The sequence below is a fragment of the Halichoerus grypus genome, chromosome 1, assembly GCF_964656455.1.
Source record: "Halichoerus grypus chromosome 1, mHalGry1.hap1.1, whole genome shotgun sequence".
NCBI classification, from domain to species: Eukaryota; Metazoa; Chordata; class Mammalia; order Carnivora; family Phocidae; genus Halichoerus; species Halichoerus grypus.
In genome coordinates this window covers 167,546,508-167,570,367 of record NC_135712.1, presented here as the reverse complement: position 1 = coordinate 167,570,367, position 23,860 = coordinate 167,546,508, and the positions used below count along the sequence as shown (strand labels likewise).

The following is a 23,860-nucleotide window of genomic DNA, read 5'->3' as shown; positions in this document are numbered from 1 at the left end:
TCCCACAGTGCGATCTTCCAGAGCCATCACTATGGATAAACTACACAGAAGCGCACAATGTGGCTGGATCTCAGCAAGGTATTACACTGAAATTGTGCCAAGTATGGTAAGTAGCTTTTATATAAAGTGAAAACAACTAAAATGAAGTAGACACATATATCTTTATAACACACATAAATACAATACAATTATATAGAGGAAAGCCAGAGAGTAGTAGAGATGGGGTTCAGGACAATCGTTGCCTCTGGTGAGTGGCAGGGATGAAATGGGAGAGGGAGCTATATGCATAGATGTGAGTCTGTGTCAATGTCTGAGCTTTTGTTCTAACTCCAGGGTCATTAGTGTTCGTGGCATTATTAAAATATGTGATTCTGAGCGTGTGTCATGAACCCAGAGTCACTGTCTGTCCATTTAATTCTGTGAAGCTGAAGAGCACTGGTGACAACAAGGATTCCTTCTCAGTGGAGTTGCTGTGAGGATTCCGAATGCACGGCCCAGATTCTGGGCACCTGCACAGTAACATTTGACTTCTGGGAGGTGGTGGTTACGTGTACATGTGGCTCAAAAACAGCTTAGAGGGAGCTAAAGAAAACAAAATTCCTTTCACTCCAACTCCCTCTGCCTCGTGGTTCCACTGATTTTGTGAATCAATGCAATCTCCCCATCCTCTAGGGCGTCTTGCCTTTTAAGATCGCACAGCTCTTGTCTGGTAGGTAACAAGATCCTGTCACTTCCAAAATTTTCAGCCAGTGTTCTTTGACGAGTAACCTCTTCAGAGTGCTGGCATGATCTTGTGCTTATACCACCTTCCCTTCAGAAGGGACTCTCAGAGTTGGGTCTCTGGCCCTGTCCTCCTGAAGGATTTCATGTGGCCGGGACTTTGGTTTAAAAGAAAAACTGGCTTTCAGCAGAGAGGGAAGTAGGGGTACCTTATTGACACTGCTCTCTCCCCCAGCAGTAGGTAAGAGTTTTCTTTTTCCTCCCACACAACACAAGGAACAGAGAAGTCATTTAAGCCTTATAAATACTGGCAGGCTCAAAAAGCAAGTCACCAGTGGTAAAAACAAGTCTCTGTTTCCTTTGGCTAATCTGAAAATCCAGTCATATTTTCAGATAAGAAGGTAAACAGAGGGTGGAGGAGATTAAGGAGGTCTGTCTTAGGCTAGTATCTTTATAGAGAGACTGCGAGAAGAAAACACTACTGGAGTCTTTCCCTTTCAGGGAAAAGGATAGTAGCCAAGCGCATAAGAGCCCCCAAACCTGGGAGGGTGGTAGAAGTAGGCACTTCTCTCTGCACCTTCAAGAAAGGAAAACCCAGAACACCAGTGAATAGGGTACCAGACAGACTTGCACCTGATCCCAGTCTCAGGGGTTAGAGGAAGGGAACAGGGTAGAAAAGGAATTCGGTAGAGTCTGTAGTCTGTAGAGCTGCCTCTATCCACTACTTGGATGGAATGAGCCTGGAGAGGTAACAAGTCCCCCATCTCTTCAAAAAAAAAAAAAAAGGTTAAGGTCGGTTAAGCGTCTGCCTTTGGCTCAGGTCATGATCCCAGGGTCCTGGGATCGAGTCCCCGCATTGGGCTCTCTGCTCCGCGGGAAGCCTGCTTCTCCCTCTCCCACTCCCCCTGCTTGTGTTCCCTCTCTCACTGTGTCTCTCTCTGTCAAATAAATAAATCTTTAAAAAAAAAAAATCCATACCTTGTGGTAAGCCTCTCTTAGCAAGGATGCTGAGGAATATTCTCCAGATCGTAGAACCAGATCAGAAAGCTGAAGCTGGGGAGGTAGGGAAGACAGGACAGAAACCCTCTGAAACTAAAGGCAGAAGTTGGCATAACTCAAGAGGTAAGAGGTTCACGGGTTCACGGCTTCCATAAGATTCTCAAAGAAACATGTGACTCTATGAAAGATAATGAACCAATCTCAGTCTGATGGGGCAACCCTGAAATGCTCCACCCCCACCCCCCGTCCCTAGCTGAGAGAAAAAGGTGTTCACTGTGGCCCTGGACACCAGCTTCATAAAAGGCTTCTGCTGCCCTTGACTTCAAGAATTTCCGTGTTGCTGATATCTCGACCTCATTGTGTTGACTTCGGTCTCTAAGGTAAACAAAGCTTTACAGGGGAAATGTTTGGACCTAGAGATTCCTGTTTGTTCCAAGTTTGGACTAATGGCCGGAATAATGAGCATTTCTATTCATTTCCTTTTAAAGTGCCACTGATAATGTAGCTAAGTGGACAGTCCCAAACCATTCCTGTTGGTCAATTACCAAAAACAGTTTCTGAAATACAATCAATACTTCCCACCCCTGTGGAATTTCACCTGGAGGAAATGCCAAGAACTGTACCTCTATGGAGGCCCCAAGATCTCAAGGGGAAAAGCAAAGAGAGAAGGGGAACAGAAGGGAAGGTTAGAAAGGAAGAGAGTGACAAAGAGCAGTGGCTATTCTGAATGGCTAATCTCCACCCTTATTATGGCCTATCACAAAATTCAGCCTTTTAAGTACATTAGCTCATTAAGCCCTTTTGACAGCCCTGTGAGAAAGATTTTATTTATCCCATTTTATTTTTTTTTAAAGATTTATTTATTTATTTGAGAAAGAGACAGAGCACGTGTATTGAGTGCAGGGTGGAGTGGTGGAAAGGGGCAGAGGGAGAGGGAGAGAGAATCTCAAGCAGACTCGGCACTGGGTTCGAGCCCAATGCAGGGCTCAATCTCATGACCCTGAGATCACGACCTGAGCTGAAATCAAGAGTCAGACGCTTAACTAACTGAGCCACCCAGGTGCCCCCATTTACCTCATTTTAAAGAGAAGAAAACTGAGGCCCAGAGACTTGTCCAAGGTCACACAGCTGAGGTGTGACCGAGCTGGGATTTATACTAAAACCTGTGTTTAACCACTGGTTTGCACTGCCTCTCTTTATGTCACAATTCTGTTCCTCTTTCTCTTTACTGTGTGTATCCTTCGCCACCATGGGAGGATGGTTTGAGTTAAACTGTGACACAGGCCTGGGGAGGGAAGAGAAATCAAGCCTATGAAATAAGGAACTCATGGTGGTTCAATCTGGGTGGGTTGTAGACTATAAAAGCTAGAGATGGAGGAGGAACTTTGTGGGTAGGCCAGTGAGCTTGACCAGGGCCAGGGCAGGGTTTGAAGTGGAGGAAGAGCGTGGCCGGGACTATGTGTTGGAAACAGCACGATGATTGTGGCGTGCCAACCCTCATGGGCCCCCAGCAAGACAGACAGTGCTGCGTTACGGAAGCCGTCTGGCCCATGGCATTCCCGGAAGGGGCGAGCCTGGCAAACCTCAACCTCGCAACCCAGTCTGGGAAGCTGGCCCCTGTTGGGTTTGGCAAGGAGGCATTTATGAGCTCAGCAGGAGAGAATGCAGAGTGTCACCAGTTTCAAGAGGAAAAGAGCCTGCTGCACCAAGATGACTTGGCAGTGTGTCTGGGCTACCTTTGTTTCTGACACGTGTGTTATCACATCCAAACTCATCATCAGGCTCATCCTTGGCACCTGGGGGCTTACAGCTCTGAAAATGATCTCTGTGGATCTTGTTATTCCAAGTGTTTTCCAGAGACCAGCCGTGTCAACATCACCTGGGAGCTCATCAGAAATGCAGAATCTCAGGCTCCACCCCGGCCTGCTAAATCAGAATCTTTAAAGTCTGAGAAGCGCTATCCTAGAATCTTCCCCCACCTAGGATCAGAATCTCTGGAGCCACATTTCTCAAATCTGCCTGACATAGAAACTCCCCCAGGTGAAGCAGATACAGGCTGAAGTTTGAGAACCAGTACAGGAAACCTTTGAAATGTCATAAGGACATCAATGGGGCATTTAAACCGTATCTTTCAGGTGCCTCCCCAACCCAGAAAATTCCCTCTGAGACAGCATGGAAAATACCATCTGTTGATTTGCGATCCATGTACTTCTAAAAAAGGATTCGTGACAGATTATGAACAGAGCAGGTGGTCAGCAAAGCAGCATAACAGAATGGATTGCAGGGAAACTCCACAAGCCCACAACCCACTAAGTCCCTTTCTCCACATTTGGGGTATTATAGAGCCTAAAATCCCACTGTTGGGTTATCCCTGTGCTTCTTTTTAAAATTATGAGTTCCCCTCGGAGGAAAAGGCCTACTTACATTTAGACTAAGTTGTTGATGACTTTTTAAAGCCTGCTTTCCTGATGGCAATCTGTCAGCAAGTCCTGGCATTCTACCTCCAAAGAAAATCTCGAATGTTCTACTTCTCTCCACTTCCGCGGGGCCATTGTGTCTCGTTTGCATGGCTGCCAAGAACTTCCCAGTCTCTTTATTCTTACTTCTGTCCCCTCTGATCTCTGTTCCACCTAGCTCTCAAAGCAGTCACCAAAGGATGGAAATCTCATCAAGTCATATCCCAGCCTAAAGCCAAAAACTGCCTGTATCAGTTTCCTTTGGCTTCTGTAAATTACCACAAACGTGGTGGCTTAAAACAACAAAAATTTATTACCTCACAGTTCTGGAGACCAGAAGTTCAAAATCTGTATCACTGGGTTAAAATCAGCAGGGCCACCCTCCCCCTGGAGGCTCTGGAGGACAATCTGTTCTTTGCCTCTTCCAGTTTGGCGAGGCAGCCAGGCTTCTTAGGCTTGTGGCCACATCATTCCAGCCTCTGCCTCCATGGTCACACTGCCTTGTCCTCCTCTGTCTGTCCACTCTCCCTCTTGATAGGGATACATGTGATGGCACCTAGGACCCACCTGGATAGTCCAGGATAATCTCCCCATCTCAAGATCCCGAATTTAATCACATCTGTAAAGTCCGTTTTGGTCCTATCAGGTAACATGGACAGTTCCCGGATGACGATGTGGCTATTTCTGGGGATCATCAATCCCCTGCACTTGATAAAATCCAAAGTCTGTACTGTGGCCCCTAAAGTCCCATGTGAGCTGGCCCCTACCCAACTTTCGGACCCTATTCTGCTCCCCTTTCCTCTTTTTCCAGACCGCCCCTCCAGTCTGCTTTCAGATCTTCAAGTATGTTCCTGCCACAGAGCCTTTGCTCGTGCTGTTTCCTTTGCATGCAGTGCTACCACTCTTGGCCCCATTTTCTGAATGAATGGATGGATGAATAAATGAATGAATGTCTTATTCCTAAAAACTCAGGAAACAAAATGGTGGGAAAAGTAGAAACAGCAGCGTGGGTAGAAATTAACTGCACCTACCTCTCAATTTTGCCCAGAAGGTTGTTTGGCTAAAGATGCTTCTACCTCCCCTTTTCCCAGTTGCCAAACACCTCAAAATATCCCTAGCTCTTAGGCACCTGTAGGCTCCCTAGAAAGGAGCTGTTTTAGGTGGTTGTAGCCAAGTTGGAAAGTTGGAACTGGGTAGCGATAGGAATAATGCCACATGGAAACATCCCCTCTCTCCTCTTTCTTGAAGAAATGGGACAGTCCAAGGTATACGAAGCTTTTTGGACTTCCAGCAACAATTTTGATGGTGTTTCTTCTTCTAGTGGTCAATGAATTCTCATTGTTGATTTTAGTGGCAAGTTTACAAAGGCCACTGCTAATGGCTGCATCCTGCCCTGGAGACAGTATGCCTGCCAGTGGTTAAATGACCTTTAATTATCTCCTGACTCTGAGAGAAGGTCTATCATTAAATGAAATTTCTTGCACACTATTATGATGAAAATGTAAATCGAAGTTCTTTCTGCCCCAGGAAGAAGGAGTTTGAGTTCTGTACAGTTATATAAATCAACAACAGTCACCACATTATAGGGAGTGGGTGGTCTAGAGTGATCAACACACTTTCTCCCAGTTTTCCTGCATCTTTTTCCACTAGCACTTTAAATCCTGAATCCTGGGAAACCCCTTAGTCTCAGATACACTGGGACTACTGGTTGCCCTAGTAGTTGCTAACAGGCCTATCCCTAACACTTGAAGGAGCCAGGGCAAAAGGGTAGAAGTGGAGGCCCACGAGATATGTGTCTAAATATACAGAAGTTATAAATCAAGCTAATGCACTGCCTAATAAAAATATGTTCTATCCTCCTACCATGACAAATGTCTTCAAAACAACCTAGAAGGCTGGGTTTTAGTTCCAAGCTCTTGGACTCCCCTCTGGCTTCTGGTCTGTCTCCACCTTCTCTTCCCACTCCTAGCTCTGCCCCACACCCCAAGGGGTCTTGCCCAAATAAGTACAGATACTCAAACTCCATCCACACCCCATTAACAACCACCTCTTGGTTTCCCCCTGGGGCCTAGGGGCAGACTGTTACAAGGTCCATTCTTAGAGGAGAATGGCCCTTGGGCTGAGTTCCACTCTGTTCTAGAAATGGGATTCAAGAAGAGAATTCTGGGGTCCATGGAACCTAAGCCTAGCCTGGAAGGGATGGGTGGTCAGGGGACCAGGACCAGAGTGGAATCCACAGGACAGGAGCCACTCTTGCCTGCGTCTAAAGGCAGCACTGGAAGTCACCAGTCTCTAGAGTCCCCATGAAATTAGAAACCATAGGATAATTTTTTTTTTTAAAGATTTTATTTGTCAGAGAGATAGAGAGAGAGAGAGAGAGCACGCACATACAAGCAGGGGGAGCAGCAGAGAGAGAAGCAGACCTTCCGCTAGCAGGGAGTCCGATGGAGGACTCGATCCCGGGACTCCACAATCATGACCTGAGCCGAAGGCAGTCGCCCAACCAAGGATAATTTCTAATTTCCAAATACACCACCAGGTCCTTGTGGGCAGAGGTTAGAGTTGTTCAACCCAGAGAAATAAAAGTGTGAACAAAATGTTAGAGATGCCCAAGACTGTTCCCAGAAAGAACTGAGGTCCTCACTAGAGAACACAAAATTATAGTACAGCAGGGTAAAGAAGTCATGTAGCAAAGAGCAATCTCTCTTACCTGGAGACTGATAAAAAAAAGTGTCTGCCAGAGAGAGGAGACTGGGAGCTTGAATGTCATCCTCCAGAGTCCATGCTAATGCAGGATTTCTGTTTTCCTTCAGGGGATTTATTCTGATAGATGATGCGGCTGGTGGTCCCAGTATCAGTAGGTCACTAGTACTGCAGGCTGCAAACGACTTGTGTCCTCTTGCAGCCTAGTTCACAAGAGTGTAGTGAGTACCAGGCTGCCAGTATTACATAAGTAACAGCACAGAGGTGATATGACGATATGAGATGGAGAAAAAGATCAGGAAGGTAGAAAACACCGATATCTTGGTTAAAAGCATCATGTCAAATAAGTTGGGTTTAGATAATACCTCTGCGATTTACTATCAGTGAGACTATAAGTGAGTTATTTCACATATTTAAGCCTTGATTTTAATTCCTAAGCAAAATCAGGATCTAAATATTATATGTGGGGGCACCTGGGTGGCTCAGTCAGTTAAGAATCTGCCTTCAGCCCAGGTCATGATCCTGGGGTCCTGGGATCGAGCCCCACATTGGGCTCCCTGCTCGATGGGGAGCCTGCTTCTCCCTCTCCCTCTGCTCTTCCCCCTGCTTGTGCTCTCTCTCGCTCACCCTCTCTCTCTCAAATAAATAAATAAATTTTTAAAAATAAATAAATAATAAATATACTACATGTGACTGGTATGCAGAATAATTGAGATAAAGCATATAAGGAATTCAACCAGTATTTGTAACATTCTAAATCCTGCTTCCTGGTGGCGCCTGGGTGGCTCAGTCGTTAAGCGTCTGCCTTCGGCTCAGGTCGTGATCCCAGGGTCCTGGGATCGAGCCCCGCATCGGGCTTCCTGCTCTGCGGGAGGCCTGCTTCTCCCTCCCCCACTCCCCCTGCTTGTGTTCTCTCTCTCGCTGTGTATCTCGCTCTGTCAAATAAATAAAATCTTTAAAATAAATAAATAAATAAATAAATCCTGCTTCCTGGTGGGAAGAGAAGTGCTGGTTGTGGTGGTGCTGGTGGCAGTTGCGGTACACACAAGTAGAGTAGTACTGCTTGGTGTCAAGAGGACGTTACTACCATTGCATACCAATATGGGATATAGGCAGATAAGCTGGATTCTGAAGCTCGTGGTTCTTGAGCCTAGAAAGGAGATTCTTTGATGGTAATGAAGACATCGGGTAAAAGCATCCTTTTGAATAAGGAGATGATGTATGGACTAGACCCAGGGTAACTGCAGAATACCAAACAGAACTGACAGCTAAACACATGGAAACCTGACGCACTCGTGCCTTCATTGAGAATACATGGCACCAACTCAGCAAGTGCCATTGAGCACAGAATCATCTCCAACCACGTGGGGGACACCATGGGAAGCTGCTGAGGGAGCTCACCATTGTATTCACAGTTGCACAGACTCAAGCTGAGTCATCACAGAAATTGAGTAATATCTCAAGTGATAGAAGACGGATCACTCACGGGCAAGCCTGAATCACCACCACCACGAGCAACTATCCTCATTCCTGGCCAAACTTAGGTACTACTCAATGTGTACATGAATCATGTCTAAATTAAGCACAAAGATTTCCAAACTGTCTCAACATGATCTAACATCTGGGCAGGAGATATTTATTACTGAGATGGAGGAGGGGATATAAGGAGAGAAAAAAATAGAGAGAAGGCTATGTTCTCTAAGAAAACTATTTTCTTTTGAAATATGGAACTATTTTTGCAAAAATGACTGACTCACTTTATTTTTTTAATCATCGAAAAGGAAAGAGAGCGTGCGTAATGGATTGCTTTACACTAAATAAAGACATCATGTGGATATTAGGCTTTCTAATTCGGTTTTATATTATTCTAACTGCATTTAAAATGTACATGCAAGAGTAAGATTGATTTGTTTCTGGATTGGATTGCCTAAGCTCTTTTTGCTGTTACAAATAACTTCCCGCAAAGTTTCTCATGCCTTCTGGGATGCAGGAACATAGTTTGCCCCATGATGCTCCCTGACCTGGTCACCCCAAGTTCTTGCTCTTTTTCCCATGGGCTGTGAGACTCACTGCAGAGCTCTTGATTCTTTGGGAGTACACTAGGAAGGTCCAAAGGCTCTCTTTGCCCTGACCTCTCAGGTTTTCCACTTCCTGGACACATCGTTGGGGGGGAAACTTTCATGGTTATTACCGTGACTGTAGAATCAGACAGACCAGGGTTCAACTCCTGGCTCTGCAACTTCACCCTATGTGACTACAGACAAGCTGTTTATCCTTTTTGAGCCTCAACTTCCTCGTCTGTGAAATGGGGATACTTAAGAGTCCCTAACTCAGGAAAGATTAAGTGTGACCATCTTTGTAAAGGACTCAGCTCAGTGGCTGGCTACATGGCAAGAGCTCCACGCATATCAGCGCTTATTCTTTCTAATGGATGAGTGTTTGGAGTTATGTATTTAGACACCCAGGAAGTTAAGCCACTGGGATCTGACGTTTTAGGTAATAGAAAACTGTGATCTCCAGCCAAACTGAACTTCTTTTGCCTTGGGGCCCATGCTTTTCCTATCATAATGCTCCCCATTCATCACCTTTTGTTGTAATTGCTTAACATCTGTTTTTCCCAGGAGAGTAGATTCCATGAATCTTTTTTCACTGCTGCATGTCTCACACCCAGCAGAGCTCTTGGTACAGAAAAAGATGTCCAATAGGTATTCGTTGAATGACTGAAAGACTGAACATCCAAAGGACCAATGAAGTGACAGACTGAATAACTGCTAGAACCACAGACCAAATGACTGAATGACCACCTGAGTGATTTAATGAATGAAGGAATGAGCGAATGAATGAATGATTGAGATTGGTCATCTAAATTCAACTGGATATAAAAATATTGTCCTAACATGACAACAGACTAGACTACTAAACACAGGATTTTAACTTGGAAAAGCAGGGTATTTAGGGGGATATATAATACTTTGAATATCTTAGAATTCAGTTCTTCCCCCACCCCTATCAATGATAGGATGGGTGATAATACCCTACTGGAAAACATTACTCATTCCATACTCACATGGCCCTCAAATTGCACATCCCTCCCACCCTCCATCATGATCCAGAATCTGCTTGACAGTTTCTGGCCTCAGTGTGTCTATCTATGTCAGATGACATCATGGCCCAACCATGTGTCTTGGGCTGTGAGAACAACTTAGGGAATCAACAGGAAGCCCCAGATCTTTCAATGCCTAATTTCTGATAACTAAGAATCTTTCCTGAAATCTCCCATCCACCCCCTTCTTCTTGGTGAGCTCATCTAGTCTTTCCAGAAAGGCCGATCAGTGGCAAGGCATTGCTGGACTTCGTCAGGGGGATTTGGTGTCTTCATACCTTGTTCATCAGCCACAGGACACATTCATCTTTCAAGCGTACTGGAATTCTGCCCATGAATGTCTGAACATTCTGCTGCAATCCCAAAGGACCTCTTAGAATGTACATGTTTAGCCACAGAATATCCAAAATGTTTTTATTTATTTATTTTTTTAAAGATTTTATTTATTTATTCATGAGAGACACAGAGAGAGAGAAAGAGAGGCAGAGGGAGAAGCAGGCTCCCAAGGAGCAGGGAGCCCAATGTGGGACTCGATCCCAGGACCCTGGGATCATGACCTGAGCCGAAGGCAGACGCTTAACTATCCCAGGCACCCCACCAAAATGTTTTTAAATTAAAACCTGACTTGAATGAACATACTTAAAATGACCATGGAATGGTATTTTGACTATCCTATCTTCCTCGTAAGAATCTTGTGATTGTAACAAAATCAATGGAACACTCATTTAATGCCATTTTCCTGGTGTAACGGGGGGTGGGGAAAGCTCCCATTTCCAGACTGATGAAAGCCTTAAAGGTCACTAGGAAGATTTTCTAAGAAAACCGAGCATGGTGGCTACTCTCCTGGAAATTAATAAATAATAATTATACAGCTACTGCCTCTTCTCCGTGCCGGGCAAGAGATTGCATACTTTCTATACATCAGCACATTTAATCTGCCTGGGGGTACTATGATATTGGTATTACTGCTTCCATTTTACAGATAGGTAAGTTGAGGTTCCCAGTAGGTGCCCATGGAGGTATTTGAACCAAATGTGCCTGACTTCAAAGCTGATGCTCCTACCCCTCCACAGGTTGCAACACTGCTCCTGAGAAAGGGAAAGCACGCCTGCTGACAAAGAGGAATGGAATAATGGAATAAAATTTAGGCAGGATAAAATAGTACCTAAAGTCTGCAGGGGAGAAGACCTTGTGAACATTTGAACAACAGTTTTCTAATAGATCAACTGTCATCATGTGAGAAAGGGAGAGCCCTTCAAATGGATTTCAGAGGCTGGAAAGAACAGGCAGGTGACAGCTCTAGGAGGACAGATGTCAGGCAAAGTAACACAGAACCTTCTAACAAGGACAGATGTACAAAACTGCTAGATCGGTCTGGTGAGAGAATGAGTTCTTGAACACGGAAAGCATCCAAGCAAAGGGTAGGTGCCACAGCAGTGGATGGGATACCTTTGAGGTTCTGGCCCTCTGTCTGCTTTGGGTAGATGCCCACTAATCATGTGAGAAATTTACCCATGCCTGCACCTAATCACCATCTGCCACAAGCATGCAAGTAAAACAATGTCGGCAGAAACAGTCTCATGTAAGTTTCATCTCCCAGAGGCTAGAGGAAGGAATAGTGGGGTACTCTGAATCTCTTCGTGATAAACAAGGAAGAATTGGGGGGACATTGAAATGGAGAGAAATCTTGTGAGAGGAAGGAAACCATGGGTATTACTTTGTGCCAAGCAATGGGTTGGGTGCTTCACACGTGCCACCCTCTGCAAATAGGGCTGATCATTTCCATCTTATAGCTAAAACAGTCTAAGAGAAAAGTTAATTTGCTCATGGCCACATAGCTAATAATTAATATAACCAGGGCCCAAACTCAGATATGTCTGACTTCAAAACCTTCAATCTTTCCTCAACAGTTTGCTGCCAAACCCAGTGAGGGAGGTTCGGCAGGGTGCTGAGAGAAGGTGCTTAGGTCAGGTGGATTTTGATGGGCAGAAGAGGAGTAAGGAGGCTGCAGCATGAAGTAAAACACAAGAGTGTAGGTCGGAATGTGATGCTCAGACAGGCAATTTAATCACTGAGCAAAGGCAGGTAACAGAGAGGAAGCAGATCAAGCCAGACATCATCTCCTTCACAATGCATCCTACTTTTAGCCTTGAACCCAAGCCACAGAACTGGTTCCAAACTATGAGTGATGCAAGTTCATAAATAGGACCTCAGACATTTTAATCTGAACAAAACCCACATATGTCAACTTTGCCCCTAAAGGTAATATACAAAAGCAACTACACCATTTTTTCCCCATGATTTCAATATCCCATGAGGAGATGTTACCAGGTGATGCAGGTTCATAAGGCTACGGAAAATTAAAATGCCAAGACGGCTAACAGAATGGAAAATGTGATAATGAGAGAAGATGATGATGATGTCTTTTACTGTATTGATTTTTATCTCCGGTCTCCTGGGAAACAGCGGTGCTACAATGTTTAACCCTAATAGGTTGAACAGGTCTGATTTTCCCCCATTATCTAGTATATACAAAGTTATTCCAAAATAGAATTTTATCCTAAATGGTCCCCATAATTAGGTTGTTGAAGAACACCTACAATTAGACCACAGGTGTTAGGTGTCTGTGTGTGTGTAGTGAGGGGGGTGGAGGTTTATTTCTATCAGAGGGATCCAGACCCTATCCTATAAGGAATTAAATGTGATTAGCATGCCCTGGCACATGATGCCAAGGAAATGATTACTGGGGCTTTAGTTGGTGCCCTGTACTTCTCATCAGTACCATCTCTGGAGTCTGACACATGTGGGTCCAAATTCCTGCTCTGTAACCAGCTACGTGACCTTGGGATGATTACTTAACATCCCCAGGGCTCAGTCTGCTGTTCTGTAAAATGGGAATAAGACCACTTGCCTCAGGAAGGTGCTGGGAGAATGCAATAAAATTGCCCCTGGAAAGAGCCGGGCAGTCATGTTGGTGGTAGCTCAGAAATGGCATTTGGTACCAATTATCCTGAGCATGTCCCTTGAAGCTGGACAATCCCCTCTTGGATAGGCCACTGTCAACCCACCACCCAACCTGTCCAAGCTAGTCCACCCCTCCCATGATCCCCCTCCCCCAAAGATCAAGATCATTCTTAAACTAGGAACTTGGAGCTGCAATATTGCCCCTTTATCCTGTTCAAGATATTTTCTTTTTAGTAAGCCATAGCAACACCTCACTCACACTGGGCCATGTAGAACACAAGTATTTTGGTACATTTTGGCTGCAAAGTACACGCAGGTCAGTAAATTACAATGATTCAAGAGGGTCCACCTTAGCAAATTGCTCCAAGTTCCCCAGTGTCTCACATTCAAGCCTCATCCCCAAAGATGCAAGACTAGATTCATGTCAGCTGGAACCCTGGCATGGGAACAGAACATTTGGAAGGGCCATCAGGTTTCGGCCAAACTTTTGCATATGACCCCACATTCACTCCTCACAGTGAGCCCCATTTTGACAAAGGAGAAGACTGAGGCACAAGGGATTTATATACCTAAAGTCACTTTCAATGGCTGAAGAACTGCATGGTCAGCCGGCAGACCTGCCCTAGGGAAGGTCCCCAAATTTCTGTCTTGTTTCTCCCAGTACCTCTAACCGGTTTTCCTATTCTAATTAATTGCCAAGCCCCAAATCATTTTAACTACTTCACATGCAAAAAGCAGAAAAAACTCCATGAGAAACCCACAGGGTGCTCTATATCTCAACAATCCTGCAAAGGCCACACTGAGATCATCTCTAAAACACACTTTGTTTCTGTATGGGTCAGGGTCCTGGCTAGAAACACTTGAAGGGGTAACCGGAGGAAGTTTAATAAAGGCACTATCAATGAAGAAGAAAACGGGGTTCAATGGACCCACATGAGGAGAAGAAGAGCCCTGAGGCTAGTGACAGCAGGAAGCAGAGACCATCCCCAGGCCTGAAGGGACCATGAGAGAGAGCTATACCCAGGCTCACAGGAGCTGTAGCTAGAGGTAGAAGAACATGACTACCACCTCCAAAACCCCGGCCAAGAGGGAGGAAGAGGAAAGATTAAATATACTCACCCCTCATCTCCTACCAGAGTCTCCTGCTCCCCGGAAGACAGCAAAGGGGCCCAAGTAGGGAGGGAGTCCTGTGTCAGCCTACCAGGCACAGAACTGGAGGAGGAGAGCAAAGAGTGGATCTGGAGGGAAACACAGAAAACATCCAGAATAATCCCAAAATATAAGGAACCCTGTCTCCCCTTCTGGTCCAAGCTAAGCCCTTATTATAAAGCCAGGCATCTCATGAGTGATCCCAGTTGGATTTGGATCTTAACTAAGCAGTAACTCTTTATACTCTTGTTGACCTGGCAAAGAACAGAATGGCTCCATTGCACCAAGTAGGATATATATCTGATACTCAGAGAAAATTGATCACTTGCTCCTAGTAAATAATAATACATTTGAGTTGCAAGTGGCCTTAGAGATAATAGCCAGCCACAACATTTTAACATAGCTAGGATCAAAATGTAGGGCTCTGGACTCCTGATCCAGTGCTCCTTCACAATGGATAGAGCCTCCTCATGTCCTTCATCGTCCCTGTTAAAGCTAGGCTATCAGGCAGGAGAATGGTTGGGTCCAACAACCAAGTTTTGTTTTTATCCAGATGTTTTGGCCTTATAGGCAAAGCCTTTCTTGATCTAGGAAGCCATCCAAAAATCTGGAGAAAATTAGATAGTTATTCTAAAATTAAAGTTACTGTAAGAATGACAGGAAAGAAACCAAAAAAATGTAAGTTGTGAACAATTCTTATATACATGGTATGAATGATGATCCAAGTTGATACAAATTAAAACATATAAGTGGTTTGGGGCATATTTATATCAACTAATATATATTAAAATATACTATATGGTTCAGGGATTATTTGTATCAATTAATACACATCAAAATATATTAGGTGATTCATGGGTTATTCACATATACCTACTCTTTAAGTGTTGAGTGTTTTAATGAATACAATATATCTAAAAAGTCATAACCAAATAGAAGCCAATCCTCATGTTTGCATACTAAAACAACCAAGCCACACTTGGTACAATGTAACAATAAAAGCATCGTCATCGGGAGCCATGATTATTGGAGATTTCCTAAAGTGTATGACATGAAGCCAAAAGATCTAGGTTCAAGGTTTGCTTAGCTTCTTTCTAGCTTTGTGACTTTGAGCAAATCACTTGTCCTTCCCAGTGCACTGCCTGAAACAGAGTAGACCAGACATGTAGTTATTGGTTCTCAGACCCTCAGTCTTTCCACCTGATAATGAGGGATTGTTAGTTACGAGCTAGGTCTCTATTAGTACCCCTTGGGTGTCCTTGCTGTGAATTAAATAGTAAATCAGATACTGTCATCCTCCCCCACACACTTAAAACTCTATAACTGCTCTGTCCAATATGATAGCCACTGGCCACAAATGACTACTAAGCATTTGTAATATGTTTGAGCTCAAGAGAGGTGTACTGCAAGTGTAAAGCACATACCAGATTTCAAAGAGATAACACCAAAAAAAGAATGTAAAATACCTCAATAATGCTGTATATCAATCACACAGAAATGGCAACATTTGAGATATATTGGGTTAACTAAAATATATCATAAATAGTTCACCTGTTTCCTTTTACTTTTTCTAATGTATCTATTAGAAATTTTTATATGACAGATTTGGCACACCTTATGTCTCAGCTGGAAAGTATTCATCTATAATTCCCCACTGTTCTCAAAAAAGAACTTAGCCTCCATAGAAGGGTCCAATGTGATCCAGTCACTGCCTACTCCTCATGTCCCCTTATGCATTCTCCCTGTCCTTAATTACCCTCCAGCCACAGGAACCTATGATCCCTCAGACATAGAAAGCCTGTACCCACCTTAGGGTCTTTGCACTCATGACTCCATCCTTCTGAAATGTTCTTTCCATGGCGACTCTATTCATAGCTGACTCATTCTTCTCCTTCAGGTCTCAGCTCACATGACCCCTTCAGTCAGGCCTTTACTGGACCACCTGATGTGAATGGACCACATATGGAATCTCTCCTCCATACTTCCTCCAAGGCACTCACTGCCATCCTCAATTACCTTATCTAATTACCTGTTCCCTTATTTAATGCCTGTCTCCCTCCACTAGAATAGAAGCTGTGTGAGGGCAGGAACCTTTCCTGTCTTATTCATGGTCTGTCATATCCTCAGCTCAGGGCTTCCTAACCCATTGTAGTTCTCAGTTCAATGTTTGTTGAATGAGTGAATGAATGAATGAATGAATGAACGAATAATGAAAAGGGCATGAGACACAGAGTCAAAAATCCCAGTTAGGACAAACCCACTGATAATGAAATAACAACAATACCATCTTCCTTCAAGTGCATACTTTTTTCCCTGTAGTCAATCCCTAAGATTCATTTGGGAGGTAGTGTGGTACAGTTGAAAGGACACAGTTTGGAGTTAGAAGTCCTGAGTTCGAATTTTAGCTCTGCCACTTACTGACTGTGTGACCCTGGATAGAGCCCTTGACTGTCCCAAATCTCCACTTTCTCCCAGAAAAATAATTAGAATTATTATGGAATAATTAGAATTATTCTGTGATTGTCCCATAGTTCAAGTAAGAGAAGAGATTTGTCAACCGGAGAGCCCCAGTGACATTTATTAGACCAAGACATTCTTGAAGGGGAAGGATTCTTTTATTTACCTGGGGTGTACCCAGCACCCAGCTGGCTTGGCTAAGGCAGGTGCCCCAAAACTACTTGGTGGATGAATGAAGCTTCTAATAAGCCCTAGCACCACAAAGCCATGAGCCTTGGGAAAATCAGATCTGTCACTGTTCCAACCTAGAAAAGAGAGCCCATTTTCTTCCAAAGAGAAGCAAAAGGATCTCAGTGCTAGAATGAAGCTAAGGTATAATGGCCATATCTCTTCGATTTTCCAGAATGTCCCAAATTATAATAGTCTGTCTAGCTGTCCAGCCAAGATTCTGACTATAGGTTCCCTGGAACATCTGGCTCAAGAGTAGTGTTCAGAGTCAGAGTGAGCATCTTTAGCCAGGGAAAGAATAAGTACTAGCAGGGACTGGGGGTCACCTTTCCAGCCACAACAGGTAATTCTCCAGAAAAAAGAGACTGGGCCACTCCAAGCAGTAGCTCCTGATTCTCACATTCTGAGAAAGAGCCACAATATCTGCCTCCTTAACTGACACAGGGGCCAAGGGTAAAAATAAGGAGGGGAAGGGGGTCATGAGTTTGGAGATATTCAGTGTTAAAGTTAGTAAAATTGGAATTATTCCATGGAGCAATAATTTCTCAAGACGGGGCAAGAAGGGTGGCTGGGAAGGGAGTGAGAAATGACTTCACTGGGAAGGCTTCTGCCCAGTTTGCAAGGGATAAAGCATGTCTTTGTTATTCTCCTGGCTTCTGTTCCTATAACTCTGGAATATAAAGGCTTCTGGCATGACATCCCAGTTCAGCACTATTGTTCCTAGGATCTGCTACTGAATGGGCTATTCACATGGAAACCTCTTCCAGGCCAGGCTTCTGTTGGCCACCGTTTATTTACACACTGGTTTAATGTGCAGTCCACCTTAGATGTTTGGGCAAAAGAGACCAAGGTATAGCATTGCACCATCTCTTCCTAAGTCCTGCCTGCCTGCTCACTACTGATTAAAAGCCAGAACCCAGCCTGCATTCATTCAACACACATGTTCCGAGTGTCTATCACATGCTAGGTGTTGGGGCTACAGCTGGGAGCAAGCAAAACAAACATTAATTATAGCAGATCCATGAGAGAAGAAAAGGGGAATCACACACAGAAGGCCCTTTCCAGGAATGTAAAAAAGGAATCATAATCTGGGATGATTGGTCAAGATTTGGGATGGGTGGGGATGATGATGTGTTAAGAACCAAAATGGAGGAGGCTTTAAAGTACCTCCAATTAGAGAGAAAGCCCTAGAATGTGACCTGCAGTTCCCCCACCTACCCCAAATCAGTCATATGAAATACTTTGAGACCCCCTCCCCTTCAGTCTCCCTGCAACTTAGTTTTATGGTAGCCCACTTGAGCCCTAGTTTCTGGCAGGGGGTACTGCCAGCGTGAGTTACAGGACTGAAAACCTCATAACAGAGCAGTATTCTCCCCAGGGTAAAAAAGGGCTGGGGTTTAGTCCTCTGCCCGGGTAGGGAAGAAAATGCCTCTGGGACCCCAGGTCTGTGGAACTGGCTCAGTAGAGATGTGGATTTATAGGCACACAACATGGCATAGTGAGGGAAGACCTTGTTCATATTGTCCTATAGGACTTGTTATGTTAGATGTTGCCAGACACTTCACCCCAAGGATGTGAGAAATCCACAGATGGAATCTTGCTTGTCCAGATCTCCATAGCCCAATTTATGGAGTTTAACTAGAATTTCCTAGTTTATGGCTTCTTGTCATCCTGTGCCCCTTGTCCCCTGGTAAGTTCTCACTCTCACTAACTCAGATTTAAAGCCTTGCTGAAGAGTTCAACTTTGGACCAGTTACCCTCTCTGAGCCTATGTCCTCATCTACCAAGTGCAAGTGATAATCACCATCATCATCATCACGGTAATAACAACACCCAAGGTAATTCTGAAACTAGAAAGATGTACATCTCAGTGCTTATAAAATCAGGACTGTATTCTCCTCGCTGAATTGGGAGGATTTACACAAAGCAAGTTATGAAAGACAGATTAATAATTTACAAATATTAATTGAAAAAAAAATCCTAACTCACTGGGCTCTCACCTCCTGCGTAGTGATTGGAGGACTTGCCCCGGTTTGGGAAAGTTAGCAGGCCGAGTCAGTGCGGCTGCACGCCACCTGCCTCCCCCCGTCGCCCCGCACCCCCCTTGGACAAGGCAGAAAGGGTGGGAAGGGGAACACGGCTCAGCATTTATTTTTGGACCCAGCTCACTAAAAATACCTCAGCCTTCCTGTTTGATCACTCTCCCTTCTGACCTGAATGGATCGCGGGGGCGCAGCGGCCCTCCCCACCCTCTGCCCGTTGTCCTTTAAAGGAGAAGGGCGTGGGGACGGATTCCTGCCGCTCGCTCGAGGGACAGATGTGAGCCGCCAGGGCAGGCAGGGGCCGCGGCCGCACTGACGTCAGGGCAGCGCTCGCGCCGCCGCAGCCGCCCGGCCCGGCCCAGGCCGCCCGGAGGGAGGGGGGAGCCGCGCGCTGCCATTGGCTGGCCGAGCGCGAGCGCCCGCGAGGATTGGCTGGCGTGGTTTTAGAGGGAGTCCCGCTCTCCAATTAAAGGACCCCGCGGCGCCGGGCTGCGCGCAGAGCTCCCCCTGGGCCCGCGAACTTGGCCATTCAGCCAGCGCTGTCCCCGCTGCGCGCCCTCGCGCCTCTGCCCGAGAAGCCAGGCGCTGTTCCTGCACCACAGAAGATGGCAAAGGTGGCTAAGGACCTCAAGCAAGGAGTTCAAAAGGTGAGCTACGATCTGTCTGTACTTACCCACATTCTTCCTTTTCCCCGTGTCCCTCCCCCAGGTTGCGCGGAGACTTACCTCAACGTAAGGAGCAGGAAACTCATTAAATTCCAAGACTTCCCAGAAAACAGAATAGTTGGGGATACATATTTGAACTAACAGGCACACCCCCCCAAAAAAACTTACTCTTAAAAGCCATTGTGTAAAGTATTTGCAAAGAAATTTAGTTCTTCGATGATGCTAATTAAAATTTAAATAAAGTAAAACTTTTTTTTTTTTTTAATAGTAATCCTATTGTCTGTAGGGGGGGGGGAAAACCCTCCCTTCCCCCCTCCCTTTCCCCTCCCAGGATTGAGGTGAAGGTTGGGGGGAGGGTAATATTTACTCATAAGGAATCTCCCCTCTTGCTGTCATCCTAGTGTTTTGTTTTTCACACACACGCACCAGTTTCTTTAGTTGGTGATGTTGGCAATGGCAGCAGTTCCAGCACATGGGAACTAATTTCTGTCCCCAGGGTCTGCACGTTTCCCTTTTAGGAAGGGCTGGCCAGGAGCCCAGAAGGTCACGGGTGAATTACCGCAGGAGGGGCCTGCAGCTGTGCCTGTAGCTCCAACACCCACCAGCTACTTACCTGGATGTAGCTGGGAGAGGGCGCAGGCCAGGCTTAGAGGACAAGTGGGCTGGAAGGGAGCAGAGACACAGTCTAAGCCAATGGAGAACTGAAGCCCAGGGTTATAGAGCGTTGGTTCCAGCAGGTAGCAGAGCATAAGGAAAGCCTTAGGCACTGAAACCCTGGCCCTGCCACTTTTTAGCTGCACTGTTTTGACCAATTCACTTTTCTGTGCCTCCATTTCCTTGTCTCCAGTTTTGGGGATGAGAGACCCCGCTTCTCTCCCAGCAGCAGTAACAAGCAGTAGTACCCTGTGGGTTAATCTCCCAAAGCAGTCATTTTTAAACTCTTGCAGGGCGAAGTCCTCCTTAGACCTCTGCCATTACTTGTGGAGTAGACTGAGAGGCAAAAAAAAAAAAAGGAAAGGAGGGAGGAAGGAAGAAAGGAAAGGAGGGAGGAAGGAAGGAAGGAAAGGAGGGAGGAAGGAAGGAAGGAAAGGAGGGGAGGAAGGAAGGAAAGGAGGGAGGGAGGAAGGGAAGGAGGGAAGGAGGGAGGAAGGGAAGGAGGGAAGGAGGGAGGAAGGAAAGGAGGGAGGGAGAAAGGAAGGAAAGGAGGGAGTAGGGAAGAAGGAAAGGAGGGAGTAGGGAAGAAGGAAGGAAGGAAGGAAAGGAGGGAGGGAGGGAGGAAGAAAACAAAAACCCCAAACATATGTCAGAATCAAAATAAAAATGCAAGCCACATGACTTAGAGGCACAGAGTTCATGCATCTGATTTATAGCTGCACCATTACACAGCTGACCTTCCCCAGACTCCCACACAGAGTCCAGCGGACCCTTCTGAATGTGTAACCAAGTCAGACTTAATCAGTGCATCTCTCTGGAATGTACCATGTCCCATCACATTTGCCAGAATATTTGGAGAATCAAGTCCTCTCTCCTTCTATGGAATTCTCCTAACACTTTAGACCTTGGTGTGCTACCTGTTAATTTCTACCTAGTAGCAAGTCGTGCATACACCACTTTTATTTCTTTACACATCTTCCTAAACTCCTTGAAGACAAACCTTTCTGGTTCATCTCTGTTCCAACACAGCATACCATACACAGCAGGACTCAATAAACTTACCAGTGAACCACTGAATATCCGTCCAGCTAAGACCATAGTGTTCGCGGACAGTACATTTTGTACATGAACGTTTTTTAACTTGTAGCACCAGGATATTTGTGTGTCTGAACTGCCTCCCCAAATTCAGCTGAAGTAAAAGAGTTTAGAGCTAAAGGGGCAGAGCCCCATGGTCCTCTAGAAAGTCAGATGATTTAGGTGTAGTTTTACTACAAGCTGACTGATAATGTGTGAAGTAAGACCCAGTACATGGAAACCCTCCTCTTTGCTGAGGGCCAAAGCCATCACTTGGAGGAAGCCTTGTTTTTATTTTCCTTTGCATCGGAGAGTGTGATTATCCGGATTAGAGGTGGAACACGTTCCCCTTCTTGTCACCCTCTAGTGCCAACTTCCTTGGCCTGCAAAGGGTTTATTTTCCATTTAGATCCAATTACAGGCTTAGAGAAAGAATGTGGTGGGTAGAGATGAAAGGGTGGATTTTTTTTTTTTTTTTTAACTTCTTGGGACTGTGGCAATGAGGAGGACAATCACCACTATGTAGATTAACCAATGTCTTCAACTCAAAAAGTCAAGGGAAGGGAAGGGAGTGGGGGAGAAACTCTCCTTGCTGAACGTTATAATAGTGATTAAACACCGTGTCATACCAACAGCATGCTGAAAAGATTTTATTGCATATTTACTCTTTAAATCTGCAGCAGTGGGGGGTTTTATAACATTTGGCTTCAGGATGCATAATCACACTTAGGCATTTTGAAACGATTTCATAGACTCTTGGAGCTGCAAGGGACCTATTTACAAAATGAGAAATGGTTTAAAATGGCATACAAACTGTCTCTACTGCCCTAACCCCAAGGGGAAGTGGGGTATGAGGAATCCCTAGCAGCTGGAAAGTCATGAAAAGGTCTTCAAGAGAACATAACATCCAAACCCTGGAGTAGCCTTAGAGATTGTCTAACCAATCCCAGACGAACTGAGTGGCTCACCGTGGATCACATACCTAGTTAGTGGCAGAGCTTAGAAATAGTTACCTGCCTCCTCTCATCTGTGCTAAATTAAATGCTCCCAATGGCCGCTCTTGAGCCATCATTTGTTTTTCTACTGGGAAAGAGAAGGTTTCCTAGCACAGAGAGTTCCCTGAGAATAGTCAGCATTCTTTGGTAATAAAGGGCTTTGAAGGCCAAATGCCATTTCTTTTGGTGAAATCAACCACTACTGCAGATTTGTTCTTCTATTGTTTATTAAGCGAATTTAAGAATACTGGTAACTACTGTTCTTGTAACCAGATCAAGGTTCATACCCCAGCTCTAACACTTACTACCACTTACAGCTAAGTAGTACACAAGTACACATCCTCTTGTGTACTACCTAATTAACTTCTGAGTCTGTGTCCTTATCTGAAAATTGGAGAGACAGTAGCAGCATCTACCTCCCAAGGCATCTGTTATCATTAAATGAGATAATGTATACAAAGGCTCAGCCCAGAAGGTCTCAAATACAGTTAGTTATTATTATTGGTGGCAATGGTATATTTTGATGGGTGTGTGAATGCTGAAAGGAGTCTTTTGGTGAATGAAGGACATACTTTTCTTTATGACTATCCCATCTGAAGAGCAGCTAATTTTCATTCAGCTGAACCAAAGCAAGTTGCTCAGTCTCGATAAGCTGAACGTTGATCTCATCTTCATTCCACCCCAGCAGATACAAAATCTGCTTACATGGAACGGAGATTACCATCATTTCACTCTGGAGTCATAGAATTTTAGGCCTGGAAGGGGACATGGGGCTCTTTTCACTTTTTAGGCAAGGAAACAGGCCCAGAGGGGTCAAGCTCCTTATCTGAGATTGCTAAGAAGATGTGCTGAAGCCGATTTAGGCTCTGCAACAATACAGGCCCACTGGCTGCCAAGGAGCCACTTGCAGGAATTTAGAAAGGACTAGGACAAAGAGATCTAAGAGCAGTTCACTGTGGACTGTGCATGTGCCAGTGGACTGGCTCCAAAGGGTTCTCTTTTTCACCCCTCAACGCAATGTCAAAGGAGCATTAATTGATGGTTCTAAGTGCATTGCCAGGTTCAGCTGGGCGTCTCCCCACACCCTTGTCTGCATCCCCTCCCTCTTGGCTTTCCTGTCCTCCAGCTTCATCCTCCCCTCTGTCCTCAGCCCTTCCTGCTTTCACCTCCAGTTCCTGCAGCGTGCAACACGGCTGGCACGCTGCCCGAGTGAGCTGATCCAATGTAAACACGCTCCTCGAGAATTGTCGCTGGCTCCCTCAATCTTAAAAATATATTAAGCTGTCACTTAAAGACCGTAATAGCCAAAGCACTGGAGACATGCCCATAGGTGTATAAGCAAGTTGGCCCAAAAGAGAGGCTTATTTTAGAAGAAAGAAAGAAATTATCCAAGTCCTTCTTAAAGGATCTCTGAAAACAGATGCTGAAGCCATTACTTTGTACATTGCAGATGCTTGTCGTATTGTGCCGACGTGTGTGATTATGTGGGGTTGGGGGCTGATGATTGACTTTCACCAGTGCATCTACCACCTGGGGTGATGGGAGGCAGAGAAAGGCTTAATCACAGACCATCTCTAGGCTTTACTCTCAGCCATCTAGGTTCCAAAACCTTCTCCTAGCCAGGGCCTACCCACCATTCTGTAAGCAGAAC

At 45.1% G+C, this 23,860-nt stretch overlaps 1 protein-coding gene and 1 long non-coding RNA gene across 3 annotated transcripts in view; one reads left to right on the top strand and one right to left on the bottom strand.

Annotated features, from left to right (window-relative positions):
• The window catches only part of LOC118540629 (uncharacterized), a 201,186-nt gene extending 182,057 nt beyond the window's left edge, over positions 1-19,129 (bottom strand). For both annotated transcript variants that reach the window (XR_013443740.1, XR_013443742.1), the window contains exons 1-3: positions 18,993-19,129; positions 15,903-16,036; positions 14,065-14,183 (exon numbers count right to left, since the gene is read on the bottom strand). This is a non-coding gene — a long non-coding RNA (uncharacterized LOC118540629). The remainder of the gene's footprint in view (positions 1-14,064; positions 14,184-15,902; positions 16,037-18,992) is intronic.
• Positions 19,130-19,300: 171 nt separating this feature from the next.
• LMCD1 (LIM and cysteine rich domains 1) overlaps positions 19,301-23,860 on the top strand; it is a 58,509-nt gene continuing 53,949 nt past the window's right edge. Inside the window, exon 1 of the mRNA XM_036099883.2 lies at positions 19,301-19,468. Within this exon, the coding sequence (XP_035955776.1) occupies positions 19,427-19,468 (42 nt within the window). The 5' untranslated portion in view covers positions 19,301-19,426. The remainder of the gene's footprint in view (positions 19,469-23,860) is intronic.